At 35.0% G+C, this 15,263-nt stretch overlaps 4 protein-coding genes across 6 annotated transcripts; 1 reads left to right on the plus strand and 3 right to left on the minus strand.

Moving 5' to 3' along the window:
• Positions 1 to 4,236: 4,236 nt before the first annotated feature.
• LOC124946116 (THO complex subunit 4A-like) lies at positions 4,237 to 5,886 on the plus strand. Its single transcript, XM_047486681.1, has 5 exons — positions 4,237 to 4,540; positions 4,632 to 4,760; positions 4,892 to 4,960; positions 5,068 to 5,240; positions 5,477 to 5,886. The coding sequence occupies exons 1-5, from the start codon at positions 4,391 to 4,393 to the stop codon at positions 5,685 to 5,687; spliced, it is 732 nt and encodes a 243-aa protein (XP_047342637.1). The 5' UTR covers positions 4,237 to 4,390; the 3' UTR covers positions 5,688 to 5,886.
• A 1,612-nt stretch (positions 5,887 to 7,498) lies between these two features.
• On the minus strand, positions 7,499 to 7,982 carry LOC124944683 (histone H4). The gene has a single exon (XM_047485006.1). The coding sequence runs from the start codon at positions 7,934 to 7,936 to the stop codon at positions 7,625 to 7,627; it is 312 nt and encodes a 103-aa protein (XP_047340962.1). The 5' UTR covers positions 7,937 to 7,982; the 3' UTR covers positions 7,499 to 7,624.
• Positions 7,983 to 10,170: 2,188 nt separating this feature from the next.
• Positions 10,171 to 10,758, minus strand: LOC124944681 (lysophospholipid acyltransferase LPEAT1-like). Its single transcript, XM_047485003.1, has 2 exons — positions 10,732 to 10,758; positions 10,171 to 10,611 (listed from the first exon to the last, which is right to left on the minus strand). The coding sequence occupies exons 1-2, from the start codon at positions 10,750 to 10,752 to the stop codon at positions 10,186 to 10,188; spliced, it is 447 nt and encodes a 148-aa protein (XP_047340959.1). The 5' UTR covers positions 10,753 to 10,758; the 3' UTR covers positions 10,171 to 10,185.
• Positions 10,759 to 12,070: 1,312 nt separating this feature from the next.
• LOC124944680 (F-box protein SKIP14-like) lies at positions 12,071 to 14,943 on the minus strand. 3 transcript variants are annotated; one of them, XR_007099953.1, is made up of 5 exons: positions 14,735 to 14,943; positions 14,444 to 14,627; positions 14,209 to 14,349; positions 13,172 to 14,120; positions 12,071 to 12,788 (listed from the first exon to the last, which is right to left on the minus strand). XR_007099953.1 is itself a non-coding variant. In XM_047485002.1 (4 exons), exons 3-4 carry the CDS (start codon positions 13,247 to 13,249, stop codon positions 12,300 to 12,302), a joined length of 567 nt encoding a protein of 188 aa, XP_047340958.1. In that variant the 5' UTR covers positions 13,250 to 14,120; positions 14,209 to 14,627; positions 14,735 to 14,943; the 3' UTR covers positions 12,071 to 12,299. The 3 variants fall into 3 exon arrangements, 1 of the variants encoding a protein (XP_047340958.1); XR_007099954.1 differs by having other exon boundaries at positions 14,209 to 14,557; XM_047485002.1 differs by having other exon boundaries at positions 14,209 to 14,627.
• Between the last annotated feature and the right edge of the window lie 320 nt (positions 14,944 to 15,263).

A 15,263-nucleotide genomic window follows, 5' to 3' on the forward strand; every position in this document is an offset into this window, starting at 1 on the left:
TCTTCTCTGTCCATCAGATACCTTGTGCATTCTCCATGATAGATCAATGCCCAATACCTACCAGAAGCAATTAAGAAGTTTTGAGAGGTTCTTTTCAAAAGATGAGATTTGGGAAAGAGATTCTAACAATTATCAATTAAGTTCTTCTTTCATGATCAATTCCTGATACTCCAAATATCATCTTCTTTGCAGATATATTCATTTGTATAGCTACCCCAAAACTCGCAAAGGCAACATATCTTCTCCACTGAAAACAAACCAGAATCAGTGCCATATCAGAATTTCGAACAATCACAAGCACTATACAAATAGATTCATCAGATCTAAGCACTGAAAACTGACTAATATAAACACATATATACCTCTCCTCCAAGATAACCGAGATCACTGGAGGTCGTCAAACGCGTCGTGGCAAAAGGAGCGGGAGGGAGGGATAGGATTTCGTGGGTTGGATATTATAGTCGTGGAGAGAGAGAGGGAAGTCGTGAATTGAAAGAGTTTTTTAAAATTAGGGAAAATTAAGTTTATATACAATGAAATACACGAATTACCACTCTAGCGTTTTCATGTAAAACGCTAGAGTTCATAAATGCGTTTTATATCAAACGCGTTTATATAAAACACGTTTATGAACTCTAGCGTTTTATAAAATGTTAGAGTGGTAATTCGCGTAAATGAGTGGTAAGTGGGCGCGAGAGGGGCAAAACAGACATTTCGTAGGGCGAAAATGCCCTTTTTGCAAGGTTTATCAAGCGTGGGCTTTTTTTAGAATTAGACCCCTTATTCATTTCATCAAATTCCCCCCCCCCCCCCCCCCCCCCCCCCCCCCCTCTAAAGCCTTATTGATAGGGAAATTTGATAAAATGACCCAACTTATGGTTGATAATGTTTACAAAAATGACATTTTAAGCCTATAAAACGTCTTTATTATTCTTCATCGTCACGAACCTATTTGTAGTTCGTGACGATCTTGTAGATTCTCTTTTTGCATGCTCAAATAGAGATAATCAAGTTCAAGAATAAAAGATGTATAAATTATATAAGTAAATCAACTATGAGATTCGATCCTTTGAGCATTCAAAAAGTGTATTTATCCAAAAAAGGATTTAACAAAAAATAGTTTTCACACCGTCTATGGGAATCAAATCCACAACCACACGGTTAAAAGTCATGCGCTCTACCAGCTGAACTAAGACGGCTTAATTTAATACTTAAAAGACATTAGCTCAGCTTGAATCTGAATCGCCGTACAATATCAAATCGTCACGAACTTACAAGATCGTCATGAACCTACATCAAATCATCACAAACTACAAATTGGTTTGTGACGATGAATGATAATAAGGACATTTCTCAGGCTCAAAATGTCATTTTTACAAATATTATCAACCCTAAATTGTTTTTTAAATTTGACCTCTTATTGGAGTCATTTTGTCAAATTTCCCATTGATAGATTCGAATATGTTGTTTCACCGCTTATTCCACTGCATTTGTCCTTTTTCAAAACTCTTCAAAATCATATAGAAAATAATTTTTTATCAAGACAGAAAAGAATTTTGAAAAAAGGAACACGCACTAGAACGGAAGATCCGGACCCTTATTGATATAATATAGTATATTTACCAAATGAATAATAATTAGTTTTAAGAATACTTAATAAACTTATGTCTTCTAGGTTAATTAATATATATATATATGATATTGGATCTAACTGTGGCACAGTGACATAATAGTTAAGCCGAATACGAGGAAATCGTTCTATGGTCAGTTAGTGTCATGAGGGAGTTATACAAGTGCCCCTTTTGAGTTTGGATACATCGGGCCCCGCCTTCCCAAAACTTATGACTCACTACACAAATAAACGCAAACTGAACATTACAAACCAACAAGGTTTTGGGCAAAAATGGGACATATAATGGAGGCAAGCTCAATGTGGATCCTAGCCTAAAAATTAAAACGCTCGAACACCCGCTCTAAATCGAACTCCCCCTGGAAAGTGAAGAGGGATGTGTCAATGATTGGAAACGAGTTGTCGTCGGTCACTTCATAGGCACCCACAAGGCCCCATTCCGAGCAATCAAGGCCGCCATTTTCCGACAATGGAGCGAAAATGAACTCAAAAAAGTCAAAGTCAACGACTTTGGCTATTTCTTCCTCACTTTTAGCATAGAGCCCAAAGTCCAAGCCATTGCCGACTTATATTTCACCTTCATGTTCAACTTATGTTTCAAGCTCGCCAAATGGAATGAAAAAATGGACATCGATAGCAAATTGTCACAATCCGAACAAGTGTGGGTGAGACTGAGAAACATCCCACCGCACATGTGTAATGCCAAAGCACTTGCCTACCTCACTAGACTCATTGGAAAGCCGCTTAAGCTCAATCTTGACTTTGACTCGTTTGAACGGGTCACGTTTGCCCGTATTTGTATTGAGATCGATTTAACGAGTACAAAACCGAAAAAATTCGAGCTAAGATGCCAGAATGGAAACATGGCCACCATTGAGGTCAAGTACGAGCAACCGGAAAAAGAGGACGGGGAAAAGCAAAAGAAGCTCGTGGACATCCCCGAATAAGAGACTGTCAAGGTGGTCAAGAAATCTTATATTGAACTCCTCAAATAAAATGAAAGCCACAACGAACACGTGAACAAGAACCAAATCGATCTCGATCCCACCAAGCCTGAAACTAAGGCCATTTTCCCACTAATTAGTTTCGAAAAGCTCAGCGTCGACGTGGATGATAGCGAAAGCCAAAGCATCTCGAAAACCATGAGCTCTGAAACCAATGAAAGTTGCAACGTTGTCAAAGAAACCACCTTAAGGAAAACAAATCATATGCTCAACTTCAAACTCAGGCCCAAAAGGGAAAAAGTGACAAGAGAATCTAACGAAGACGAAGAAGCCGGAACTCTATCCGGAAATATATCTCAAAAAGACCTAAGGGTGACAAAAAAATAAAGAAAGAAAGAACAAGGGCAAAGACAAGAGAGACGAGTCCGAGGAAATCAACCCCTATCGTCTTGTTTTAGTTGATTGATTGCTAAATTCATTCATTATTCACTTTTGTACTTTGATTTCATGTATGTGTGCGTTTCTTAGTCCAACTGTAGATTTCTCATAGTCATCGTGTGTTGACTTTGAGCAAATTATTGTAAGATTTTCAGCTCTTGTACTCCTTTTATCCTTTTCGGGTCTTTTTAATTAATAGCGTAAGCTATTTCTCAAAATAAAAATTTATAATTCATGACACTCGTTACACATTTTTATTAAATAATTTTTTAAGGACAACCATGACACTCGTTACACATTTTGATATGGAACTTTACCAATTGGATGTCAAGAAAACGTTTCTCAATGGAGACATTGAAGAAATAGTTTATATGGTCTAGTGAGTGTACCATAAATTTCACGAAATAACTCTATCATTTGGTTTTTAAGGTGAACTTGATGGATAATTTTGTATATCAGAAGTTCAGTGGGACTAAACACATATTTATAGTTTTATATGTGGACGAAAATTTGTTTCCCACAAAATTTTGATTGACATTAATCGGCAAAACAATTATGAGATACTTGGAAAGAACTAAAAATTAAATACTAACATATAATAGGAAATCATATAGTTTTGAAATCATTGGGTATTTTGACTCTAATATGAGATCCACTTCAAATTACATTTTCATACTAGTTGACTGAGTTGTTTCTTTGAAAAGTGTTAAACTAACAATTACAACTTCATCCACCATGACAGAAGAATATGTGGTATGTTATAAAAATATATCGCCAAATTTATTCGTTTCTCTGTCTAATCAGTTAAAACTTTCTTGCTCTGATATACTAGAACTTCAAAATTAATTTTTAAGAACTTTAGTTTCAAATATGCTATTTCACTTTTGTAGCTATTTATTTTTTAGTTTGGTTAGCTTTTAATTTGTTGTCAAGTACTTGAACAACAATAAAAAAATTATGATTATTTTTACTCTGTTTAATGACATAACACCTTATTAATATATGAGGAGTGATATTGGGAAGGAATTTGGGAGAAGGATTTGGAAGAAAATGACGTGTCAGCACATCATTAATCAGAAAATGATAAAAAGTGAGAAAAAAAGATAGTAAATCAGATTGCGCCACACAATTCCCTCTGCAAAATTGTTTCACATATATAAACAAAGGCAAAAACTTACTGATAATGAATCTGAGATTATATTAAAAATTCAATGAAGCTTGGGGTCCAAAATACAATTATCTTCTTTAATCTCTCTCTTTCTACTCATCTGTTGAGTGTTGACTTGTCAGTCTTCACGTAATATGTCCCTGCTTCTGTTACTTCAGCTCTAGCTTAGCTTGATTCCTGAAACCCAGATTTGCTTGCAGAAGTATAAACATGTCGAATCTGGACAAGTCTCTCGACGATCTCATAAATATGAGTAAAAAATCTGAAGGAGGCCGAGCACGAAACTCCGTCGGTCCTGGTCCATCTCGCCGTCACCATAATCTCACCTCAAACCGCGCTGCTCCATACTCCATTAGACAGGTTCTTATTTATGTTTGTAATTCGGCCACAGAATCTGTTGGATGGCGGTGATATGAATTAGAGTTGCTTACGAGAGGTTGAAAAACTGCAGGTTGTAGCCCCAGACACGTCGAATCTGCAGCAACACGATATGTTTGCCGGCCGTGTATCTTCAATAGAGACCGGCACGAAGCTCTTAATATCTAACCTGGATTATGGAGTCACTGACGAGGATATCAAAGTAAGATCTTAACTTTGTATGTTTTAGAAGCTTATTATGACCTAAATTGAACATTGTGAAAGAATTGATGTTTCTTTTATGAAATGCTTGTTCTGGGTCTGTTTTATTTAAGAAGACTCTCTGACTTGCAGGAACTTTTTGGTGTGGTTGGTGAAGTGAAAGGGTATTCAATAGATTATGATAAAAGTGGAAGATCAAAGGTATCATAATCTGTTGACATTGTTTGTGACATGTGAATTATCATATATTTGGTTAAGAAATAAGAGGAAACAAACAGAAATATTGTTTCTTTCGTTCATTCTATCAGGGAACTGGTGAAGTAGTATTCTCACGACGAAGAGATGCTGAAGAAGCAGTGAAGAGATACAATGATGTTCAACTTGATGGAAAGCATATGAAAATTGAGATTGTACTAGGAACAAATCTTCCTGCTGCCATGCTCTTCCATGGAAACCATCAAAGTACAACTGCACCAACAAGGTCAAAATCTCACAACTCACCTCTTCTTGTATTGGTTGCAGCTCCTATTGAAAACTGATACTCTTTTTTTCTTTTAGTTTGGCATCATGATCTAGATTATAGATTGATCTTTTGCAAACATATTAGAGTTAGTATATTTTTCAGTATTCATTAGCATCTCAATGTTTTGTGAAACATGAATTTGTTACTTTAAATCAATACCACCATCCTTAATTTTGTTATTTTCATAAATGCAGGAATCATGTAAGACCAATTGACACGAGAAGGCATCAGAATGGTGTTGGAAGATCTATGAGAGGTCGAGAAGGAGGACGAGGACGGGGAAGAGGTAATCGTAAGGAGAAGATGTCAGCTGAAGAACTGGATGCTGACTTGGACAATTATTATGAGAAAGCAGCAGCCCAAGAAATACTACTTGAAGAAGACTATAATAATATTAATAATTAAACTAACTTGATTTCTCAACGAGGTGAGAGTTCAACCATTGGGTCCATTGGTGCTTGACAAGGTATATTGTTGTTTGCAAATAGTTTCAAAAGTTTGGATTATGTTTATGACTGGAAATTTGTGCTTATATTGTTGTTATTGATTATCATTTGGATAATGATTTAGAGAAGACCAATTTATATTTCATTCAATTTTTATCATACACTTGGTTTTCTTTTTGACAAATGGTGAACCTTATTTAAAATAAAATAAACTCAAAAGTTTCTTTGCAAAGCATTTGAAAAATAAAAATAAAAATTGATTTCACATAATCAATTAAATCAAAGATAAATCCATTTTAAATACAAATAACATTAATTATAATTTGAAAAATAATGTCAATTTTAGGGACAAAGTTAGTTATAAAATGTGCTAAATTTATTCTTTAAATATTAAAATTGTATCTATATGTACAAATTTGAGAGTATGTGTCAAATGAATTAAAATATTTTATATGTGGTAAAATTATTCATTTAAGTTCTTGTCACATCATATTCTTGTGTAGTTTTGCAACTTCACATTATTTCAAACAAACAAAATATTAACCTTTATCCTAACCTACCCTATTACCCCGAATTCTTTTTCACTTTTTTCCAATCAGCTAAAACTAACTTGAGCGACAACAATGCCTTGAACGATCACTCCAACCAATAAGCCAATTTGAACCAAGATTCATAAAATTAAATTAAGATTTCACAAGTTTCTGACTTCCCGACCTCTGACATAATCACAAGTTATTTGAGAGAAGCAACAACTTGGTCAAATTCTGCAACTCGAATATCCTTTAGGAATTGAACCTCAATAAATTCTACAAGAGATTCATCATATCAAGATTTCAAGATGTCAACTTTAGAAGATTGTTACGATTCCATCCAACCCGTGATTTGATTAGTATCGAGCTCAGGGATTTGCTAGAGATCTGGTTGACACTCAATTGAAGTTCCTCAAACTTTGTTAAGTTCTGATCAAATTCTTCTAGACGAGCATTGGAATCGTCCCCAAAAATATTAAGTCCATTTTCATATAAGTAATTCTATGTAAAGAGGTGCAGTCATCTGGCCTAAGAGAAGAGTTGTGTAAAGAGTAATAGTCTCCAACTTTCTCGCAGACTGCTAATAGCTAAGAAACTGGAAATACTCAGTTTTAGAAAGTCCAATCAGTACTAAATTAGTACAATTTCCAATCTCTTCAGGAACATAGTTTTGAAGGTTTTTGTTTTCACCGATTACCTATAACTTCAATAAATCCATTCAGCTGATTATCATATAAGAATAAGTTATCTCAAGACTGTTAAACTGAACATTCTAGTCTATTCGAATTAAGGTATAAATCTTCCAGATTCAATAATAAGGTATAGATCTTCCCCGTTCAATAATACAAAGAATTTCACCCTATTGCATTCTGCCGGTTGAATTTGGTAGATAAAAGGTGAAAAGAAGGGAATGGGATTATAGGGTATTGTATAGGTTTTGCCATTTCTAAAACAATCCAGGTTCATAGCCAACAAATTTGATACCACAATTATTCTAAGACAGAACTAAAACCAAATCGAACTGAACTCATAACCCATCAAACACCAAACTGTTAAATCATCGGCCTCCTATTGATTAGAGATTTTGTCACTAAAAATTGCAATTTATCAGTTTCATATGCAGAAAGATGCAATTATGTTTGAACATTTATGATGGTTTAAACTGAAATTATCCATTTCAGAGGTACTCATAACATTAAACTGAAATCTCAATGCACAAAAGAAAGGTCATGAGATTAGGAGGAATAAGTAGAAACTTTATATAAATAATGTAAATATAAATCGATTTCCACTGAATCAAACTTGATAACATCTACATGAGAAAAGGAAACCCTAGAAAAGAAGAGAATGAAGCAAGCAAGCAAGATTAACCGCCGAACCCATAAAGTGTTCTTCCTTGCCTCTTGAGAGCATAGACAACATCCATAGCAGTCACGGTTTTGCGGCGAGCATGCTCGGTATAGGTGACAGCATCACGGATGACGTTTTCAAGGAAGATTTTAAGAACACCGCGAGTTTCCTCATAAATGAGACCGCTAATTCTCTTCACACCTCCCCTGCGAGCAAGTCGCCTGATAGCCGGCTTGGTGATTCCCTGAATGTTATCGCGGAGAACTTTCCGATGACGTTTTGCTCCTCCCTTTCCAAGACCCTTTCCTCCCTTGCCGCGTCCAGACATCTTTTGAAAATAAAACGATTTCGTTTGGAGAAGAAATAGAGGATGGGATTTGTGCTTTGGACTGTACAGTTTATATAGGAGCTGTTTCACTGCGGGAAACAGGGTGATCGTTCGATGGATAGAGTAATCAACGTTTTAAATTTGTAATCCGCGTGATTGGGCTTAAACAAATCGCAACCGTTGATTAGTTTATATGGATGGCCAGATGATCGCGATCTATAAGCGTATTGGATCGTGGTTTTTTTGTTTTAGTTTTGGTTATTGGTTTGAATTTCCCATCCTCGCGCCTTTTTTCCGCTCAAAATTTGTTTTGGAACTTAACATTATAAATATTTTAAATAATAATCAATTAATTCATAAATAATTACATTCAACCAAAATTTTATTTAAACATTGTAAATGTGATTTTTTTTTATTTTCTTTTTACTATGAAAAGAGAAACTAATTTATATAAAAGGTGAATTCAAAATAAGGTTCAAATACGGCAACAAATAAAATGAAAAATAGAGAACCAAATAGTAAATACAAATAAAACCACCAGTACCAACAATAAAAAAAAAAAAATAAATAATAATAATAAGAGTTTTCTTTATTTTTATTAGAATGATATCACAACTTAAACTTTATAATTCCCAAAAATATATAAAAAAAAATGTTAAATGACTTTTATATTTTTCTTGACCTATATAAAATTTAATTTCAAATTTAGGTAATTTCAGATTTTGACACTTCTTCCATCTCAAATAAAAGATAGGTAAATTTATCCTTAACTTTTATAACTACGTCTTATTATCATGAATGCCTTATAAGCATGTTTTTAGACAAAATGGGCATGACCCATTAAACGTAAGTTGTAATTTAGTTTAGACAAAATTTAAATAAACTATAATGTAAAGTTGTTTTTGGAGTAAAGATCGGTTATTTTGGACGGGCGTGTGAACCTTAGCATGTTCATATCTTTCTTTCGTGTGTTTCCGAGAGGAATTCGATCTCTTTAATCTCGGGATACCACCTAAATAATTGGGGTCAAAGAGTCAAATTGGTCGGGAAGAAAGAGTCTGAGGTCGGATTAGACGACATAGGGATCTCTCTTCGTTAGCCCTTCTCACGCAACTATAAGACAGACAGAGGGGTGGCCTAGAGCACTTCATAGGCTTATAAACAATGCGTAGTCAAAAACAAACCGCGTATGAACCCTGATTCTCTTTCTTTTTCTTGGTCTTTTTCAATCTCATAACTTCTTCCATTTTCCTTATCGGATGATAGATACGAAGTGAATAAGCTAAAGAAGATGACCGAAAGCGCCAATACATTTTTCTACACGTAACCAAGCACTAGACCCAAAAGAATTTCTTAAACTTTTATTTCCTAATTTAAAAAAAAAAATAGCAAATAAGGTGCCACCTATTTTGAGTCAAACACATCCTTTTTGAGGATTCATTCGAACACACACGCACTATCCTTAAAATTCATCATCCTTACACTTATGAATCGAGAAGAAGGCAAGACATGGAGCCAAAATATGTCTCGAATGAATTTATCGGGATGAGACATTTTTAAATGCGTATAGAAATTGGTGACTCTATTAGAGACTAAGATGCTTAACTCAAAACAAACCATATAGTTTTTATTGACATTACATTACACTAAAAAAATATCTAATAAGAGGGTGTAAAACACAAATTTTGCTTGCTTAGTTGCATATGGGCATAGGGCCATTTGCTTGAAGGTATCATAAGAGTGTGTATTGTGCGACATCACTCTTGCACCTATTGATTATATGATAAGATGTGCCAACAATACTTGGTGATCTCATAGCAGAGCGATGTTGCGTGAGGAAATACCAAAGAAAAAACATGGGTTAACTGCTTCTTCTATTGTGGACTGCTCGTTTAGGGTCATGTTTGCGGTAGTGAAGATATCTCAATTTAAAGGGTGCTCACTTACATCGGAGACAGAGGAGAGAGCCTCTTGCTCCTCCATATCTCTTCAGCAAAAGGAAATCAGATGTAAACAAACAAAGTAAAAATCAGTATAAGAATATAAATATGTAAGAGCAAACTGATGATACTGCAAAATTTCAAGTTAATTCACCTCAGCTACAAAGCTTGGGAAGAAGTAAGACATATGGTACATGATTTGATATGATAACTCCAGGTCTTTCAATGTCTTCAGCTTGATTTTTACAATCTCCATGCTTAATTATGTGAAGAAAACAATGATGGTGAGGAATAATTAAGAAGAGACTATCAAAACCATCTCAATATATATACCTCTTGATGAAGAGGAATTTCTTTGTTCCAGTAAAATCCCATAGCAAAAAGAATAGCCCTAGAGAGGAACTTTTCAGACCTGATAATCACAGCCCTCCTCCATCCACACATATGCGCATAATCTTCATGTTCATCCGCTCGATTTGGAGACGAAAACATAGTGCAAATCCGACAAATCACGTAATAAACAATCAACATCAAGAGTGTGACTAGCACAACTCCAATGAGTATCTTCTCCGTCAGCGGCAGCTCGCCGAGACCCATTGTTCCATACACATCGTTCTGTACATACATAAGCAACAAATTTCTTCTCCAACTCCTCGATAGTCTCGGAAGGCGGTGGCGCAGGGTTCGTAGATTCCGGATTGCGGTTAGATTTAAGGAGCGGACGGTCGTCTTCATCTGGCGGCGGTGGTTTACGATTAGTTACAGAAATCACTTTTCAAAATGTATACATATCATCATCTCCTTGCGTCAATAATTCTTCGATCAATAGAGAAATTTAAGAGATTGAAATCATACCTCAATCAACCCATATAACATGAGAAAGAGAACATTCCCAAAAAGATCTCCACATTCATATGCAGCGTCGGATTAAAGAAATCAAAGTTAGTGTCCATATCAAACAAATCAGCTTACCTTAAGCTTTTTTGCAGTCATGGTAGGTCCACGAGATCTCCGTTTTGATGAACATATAGTCAACAGATGAGCTTCTTCTGAAATATAATGATCCGGCGGTGGCAAAGTTTCAGTAACGAATACAACGGTTACTATTATATATTTTTATCTTTTTCTAATAGTCGTTACTGATACTATACATCAATAACGACAATATAACGCTGTTACAGATATATTAATATTTGTAACGGCTATTTAGAGTCGTTACAGATATTAATATATTAGATCCGTAACAGCTTACTAACTTTCATTATAAAAAACATTTTTTTTACTAGTGATAAAGTATCATTTTTTCTTCTTTGTTTGGACAGACTAAATAATAGTGAGTTTGAATAATGATGGACGAATCCATGAATGGTGGTAACAACAACAACCCTAATAATAGTCTTTCCTCAAAGAAACGATTACATTGGACACACGAGCTTCACGAACATTTTGTTAAAGTTGTTGCTCAATTGGGCGACCCAAATCGTGAGTTAAATTAAATATCATTCATTTTTACTGTTTTTTACGGATTTTAATGTAGTTTTTCTTGTAAGTGTTACTCCAAAAGGTGTTCTTAGAATGATGGGAGTGCAAGGCTTACTATAGCAGTGGGCTTCAAATCACAAAAGCGTTGAAGCTACAGATGGAAGTGCAAAAAGGGCTTCATGAGCAATTAGAGGTGCAGAAGCCCAAGGAAAGTATTTAAAAAAAATAATTGAAGAGCAACAAAGACGCATTGGAGTCCTATCTGAAGTAGTAGATGAAAAAATCTCAGCCATGGAATCAAATAAACACTAGTAAAAAAGACCATATAGCGATTGGTAAACCAATCGCTATTAACCTCCAAACCAAACGTTATAGGCCTATAGCGATTGGTCATGTACCAATCGTTCTCAATCGACAGAATTTACTCGTTGTTGCATAATTTGGCAACGGCGATTGGTAAATAATCAATCGTTATAGATATGTCTATAACGATTGGTGTAATAACCAATCGATACTACATAAATCATATAGCGATTGGTACGGCGATTGGTATTTTAACTGTGGGAAACGGCGATCGGTATTTTAACCAATCGCCATAGACATTTATATTTTTATTTAAAAAAAAAAACTGTTTGGTCATTTAACCCAAAATAACCCGAAATAAAACAAGCACTTAAATTATCCAAACTCATACCTAGAAAAAGAACACTAATAAAAAAAACAAGGCAAAGGTAAGCCATATATAAAGATTAACTCACCTGATACATATGCTTCAATACCACAAGACAATAAAGAACAGTGTAAAAAAAAATTATATACATCTTGATCAATTTCTTTCTCTTGTTTTTCCCTTCACCTGGTGGTACTCACATCTTAATCCACTATTTTTGTACAAAGCTGGTCAAGGAAAGCCCTGGCACATACTGTTTCTGTTTGTTTGTCTATATATCTCTGTCTTCCTCCTGACATTTTAGAATCTTCATCAAACAATACAAGCAGACAAAATCTAGACAAAATATTTCCTCATAATTCTTGTCAGAAATGCAGTGACCACAATTTATGCACCTTGTAATACAAAAGAGACAAGCTTTACATAATTGAGCACTAGATCCTTGACAACTCTCTGCAGGGCAATCATAGACCTGTCTAAATTTCTGGCACCCTGGGCATTTCTCAATATCAATAGGCCGATCATCAGTGCAAGACAAGTATAAGTTCCCAGCACCGTAGAACCGAGGCTTGTAGGAAGCAACCTGCTTTTTGTGATCAATATTTAGTAACAAGTTTAGCTCATCAAATTGGTCCTGTGTAACAATCTGAACATTGCCTACACTAAGTTGCTTTATTCCAGGGAAGCCTAAGGACTTGAAGGACTTTAAGCAACACAAGATACTTTCCATGTCGAGTCTCACGCAACCAGGAATGCTAAGCTATATTTGGAAGAGAAAATCAGTGAGTTTCGCTACATAACCAAAAGAAGATAATATAACCTCCAATTTCAATAAAGAAAATGTAAAAACAATCAGCCAGGATAATACATATGTTTGATAAGGGTATTTTAGAATTTAAATTCCATTTCTTATTACAATTCAATTCCTTATTTTTGGAAAAGTGGAAGAATTATTAATATTAAGAATTTTCCATCATAGTTTATATGTACCACCAAAAAAAACAAAATAGGAACCAGACCCCCAATGCAAACTATATTCCAATTAAACCCAAGCAAGCATGACCTAAAGGTTAATCACATATTTGAAGCATAACTACATAAAGAAAATGGAATAGGAATTCAAAGAATTATAGACTCACTAACCTTTATCAGCCCTGGGTTGCTTTCAAGCACTAGCCTCAAACCACCAACAGTTATTCTAGTACATTGTACAAGTCTCATGCATTGAAGATTTCCTCGTGCCCTACTAGTCAACTATAATAAATTATCATCAGTGAGCCTGGTGTTCAATGTCCGGTCTATGTGAATACAGTTCCAAAGACGAGAACTGTTTCGAATAGTATCGCAAAAACATTTGCTAACACTTTGAATATTAAGAAGATCTCTGACACCAAGGTAACCAAGTATAGTAAACAATACATCAGGTGGACAATCCTCGAAATAATTTTTACCAGCACAATTAATCGATGACCACCCTTCACATTCGTTATTAGGTTCATCATCCCGATATTTCTCGTAGCCATAATACATCACCTCTTCTATGTTATCACCCATTACCGGATCACCATCAGATAGTGCTATCCCTAATCCTACAAGAAACTCCATTGATATTTCATTAACCTCCTCCAATTCTCTATATAAGAATTCGTCCTCCCCTAGTTCCATCTCAATATCATCACAAATAAACCCCAGAGAATCCATTTCCATATCAAAAACTTCAGTAAAAGTATAGATAAAATCCATACCAAAAGGATCAGCTGGAAGCAAATCGAGAATATCATTGGATAATCTCTCTGATCTCTCAAGTAGGTATCCCATGGTATTATCTATTTCAAATCTAAAACTCGTATTATTATTATCCTGAAAACCATCAGGATTCTGATTTAAACAATCCTCCTCCGCACTCATCTTAATTGTTGAACAGAAACTCATTGCGTCATCAACATATACCTAGAGCAAGGAATAATATGCAAGAAACCGATGTGTATGTGACGGACACGCAATGTGAGGAAAAAGCTACATGGAAAACACTCAATTATATGATTGATAGCCAAAATACATCACAATGTCCAGCCTCCTCCTTAGGAGGAACCTAGAAGAAACGAAATGAAAATAAAGGAATAAGATAAAGAATATAAACATAATATATTATAAGGAGTTTGAGATCAGAATCAGATTACCTGTAGAAAGTGGCGAGATATTTCAATCGAGGATAAACAAACTGAAAAGGGAAATGGTGAGGAGAACGGAGAAAGTAACAGATGATTCAAGCGGAAGTAGTAACTGTAGCGGCAGTAATCTGAAGAATTCGTTCGTTCAATCTGTGAGCCAACAATGGATGGAAAAACCGATGATGATGATGAAGATGATGAAGAGAGGATAAAAGTAGAATGATGGAATGACAAAAGAAATTACTAAATACTAGATGAGCTGGTGAGCTCTTGAGGCTCTTTATATGGTTCCATTCCTCCGTTTCTACTCAGTTTATGATCATTTCTTTATGTTTTCATTTTGATTCCCTTCAGAGATCTACAACAGACCAAATCCATCAGATCGAAAGTGACCGAAGTTTTACCTTGCGATAAGGAATATCTAGCCACTGTAATTAGCAACGGATACTAAAGTTAGCAAAAGAAGAAGAAAGACGAAATCGATGACAAATGCAAGAAAGAAAGAAAGGAATGAGATGAAAATCGAAATGCAAACCATCGGTATCGAGGAGGCTTCTGCTTCAACTTTTCCCTGAGAGAAGTGACATTCTCCACAGCAGTTAGTCTGGATTCCATGTTCGAGATAGTAAAGTTCCCATCAAGAGACAGTAAAACTTGTCTGATGTGAATGCTGATGATTTCCCTCATTTTCTTCTCCGATCGATTAAGCAAAAACCTGAAACCCTACCGCTTTGAATCGATGTGTGCGGCGATTCTTTTTAGAGAGAACTCTTCTCTCCTCTAGTGAACTCTTTTATTTCTTTTTCTTTTTTTTCTTTTTTTTTTTTTTTTTTTTTTTTTTTTTTTTTTTTTTTTGTTAATATACTTAAGACATATAAAATAGGTTTATATACTCAAGACATGGCGATTGGTTACTTATCCAATCGCCACTTATAAATAATTCTAGATAGTAGCTATTGGTTAAAGAACAATCATCATTACATGATTAGTTGCGATTAGATTTAATTCCAATAGTGAACAGTAGTAGCGATTTTTCTAAACCCCAATCGCCATATTTGCTAGAT

Source organism: Impatiens glandulifera, chromosome 7 (assembly GCF_907164915.1).
Source record: "Impatiens glandulifera chromosome 7, dImpGla2.1, whole genome shotgun sequence".
Lineage (NCBI taxonomy): Eukaryota > Viridiplantae > Streptophyta > Magnoliopsida > Ericales > Balsaminaceae > Impatiens > Impatiens glandulifera.

Coding starts and splice junctions, on each gene's coding strand:
- LOC124944680 (XM_047485002.1), bottom strand. CDS start 13,249: ATGAGACTTGTACAATGTACTAGAATAACTGTTGGTGGTTTGAGGCTA. Junction 12,789..13,171: donor GCAACCCAGGGCTGATAAAG/GTTAGTGAGTCT, acceptor TTCCAAATATAG/CTTAGCATTCCTGGTTGCGT.
- LOC124944683 (XM_047485006.1), bottom strand. CDS start 7,936: ATGTCTGGACGCGGCAAGGGAGGAAAGGGTCTTGGAAAGGGAGGAGCA.
- LOC124946116 (XM_047486681.1), top strand. CDS start 4,391: ATGTCGAATCTGGACAAGTCTCTCGACGATCTCATAAATATGAGTAAA. Junction 4,761..4,891: donor TCACTGACGAGGATATCAAA/GTAAGATCTTAA, acceptor TCTGACTTGCAG/GAACTTTTTGGTGTGGTTGG. Junction 5,241..5,476: donor AGTACAACTGCACCAACAAG/GTCAAAATCTCA, acceptor TCATAAATGCAG/GAATCATGTAAGACCAATTG.
- LOC124944681 (XM_047485003.1), bottom strand. CDS start 10,752: ATGTTATATGGGTTGATTGAG. Junction 10,612..10,731: donor TGTTATATGGGTTGATTGAG/GTATGATTTCAA, acceptor CACCGCCGCCAG/ATGAAGACGACCGTCCGCTC.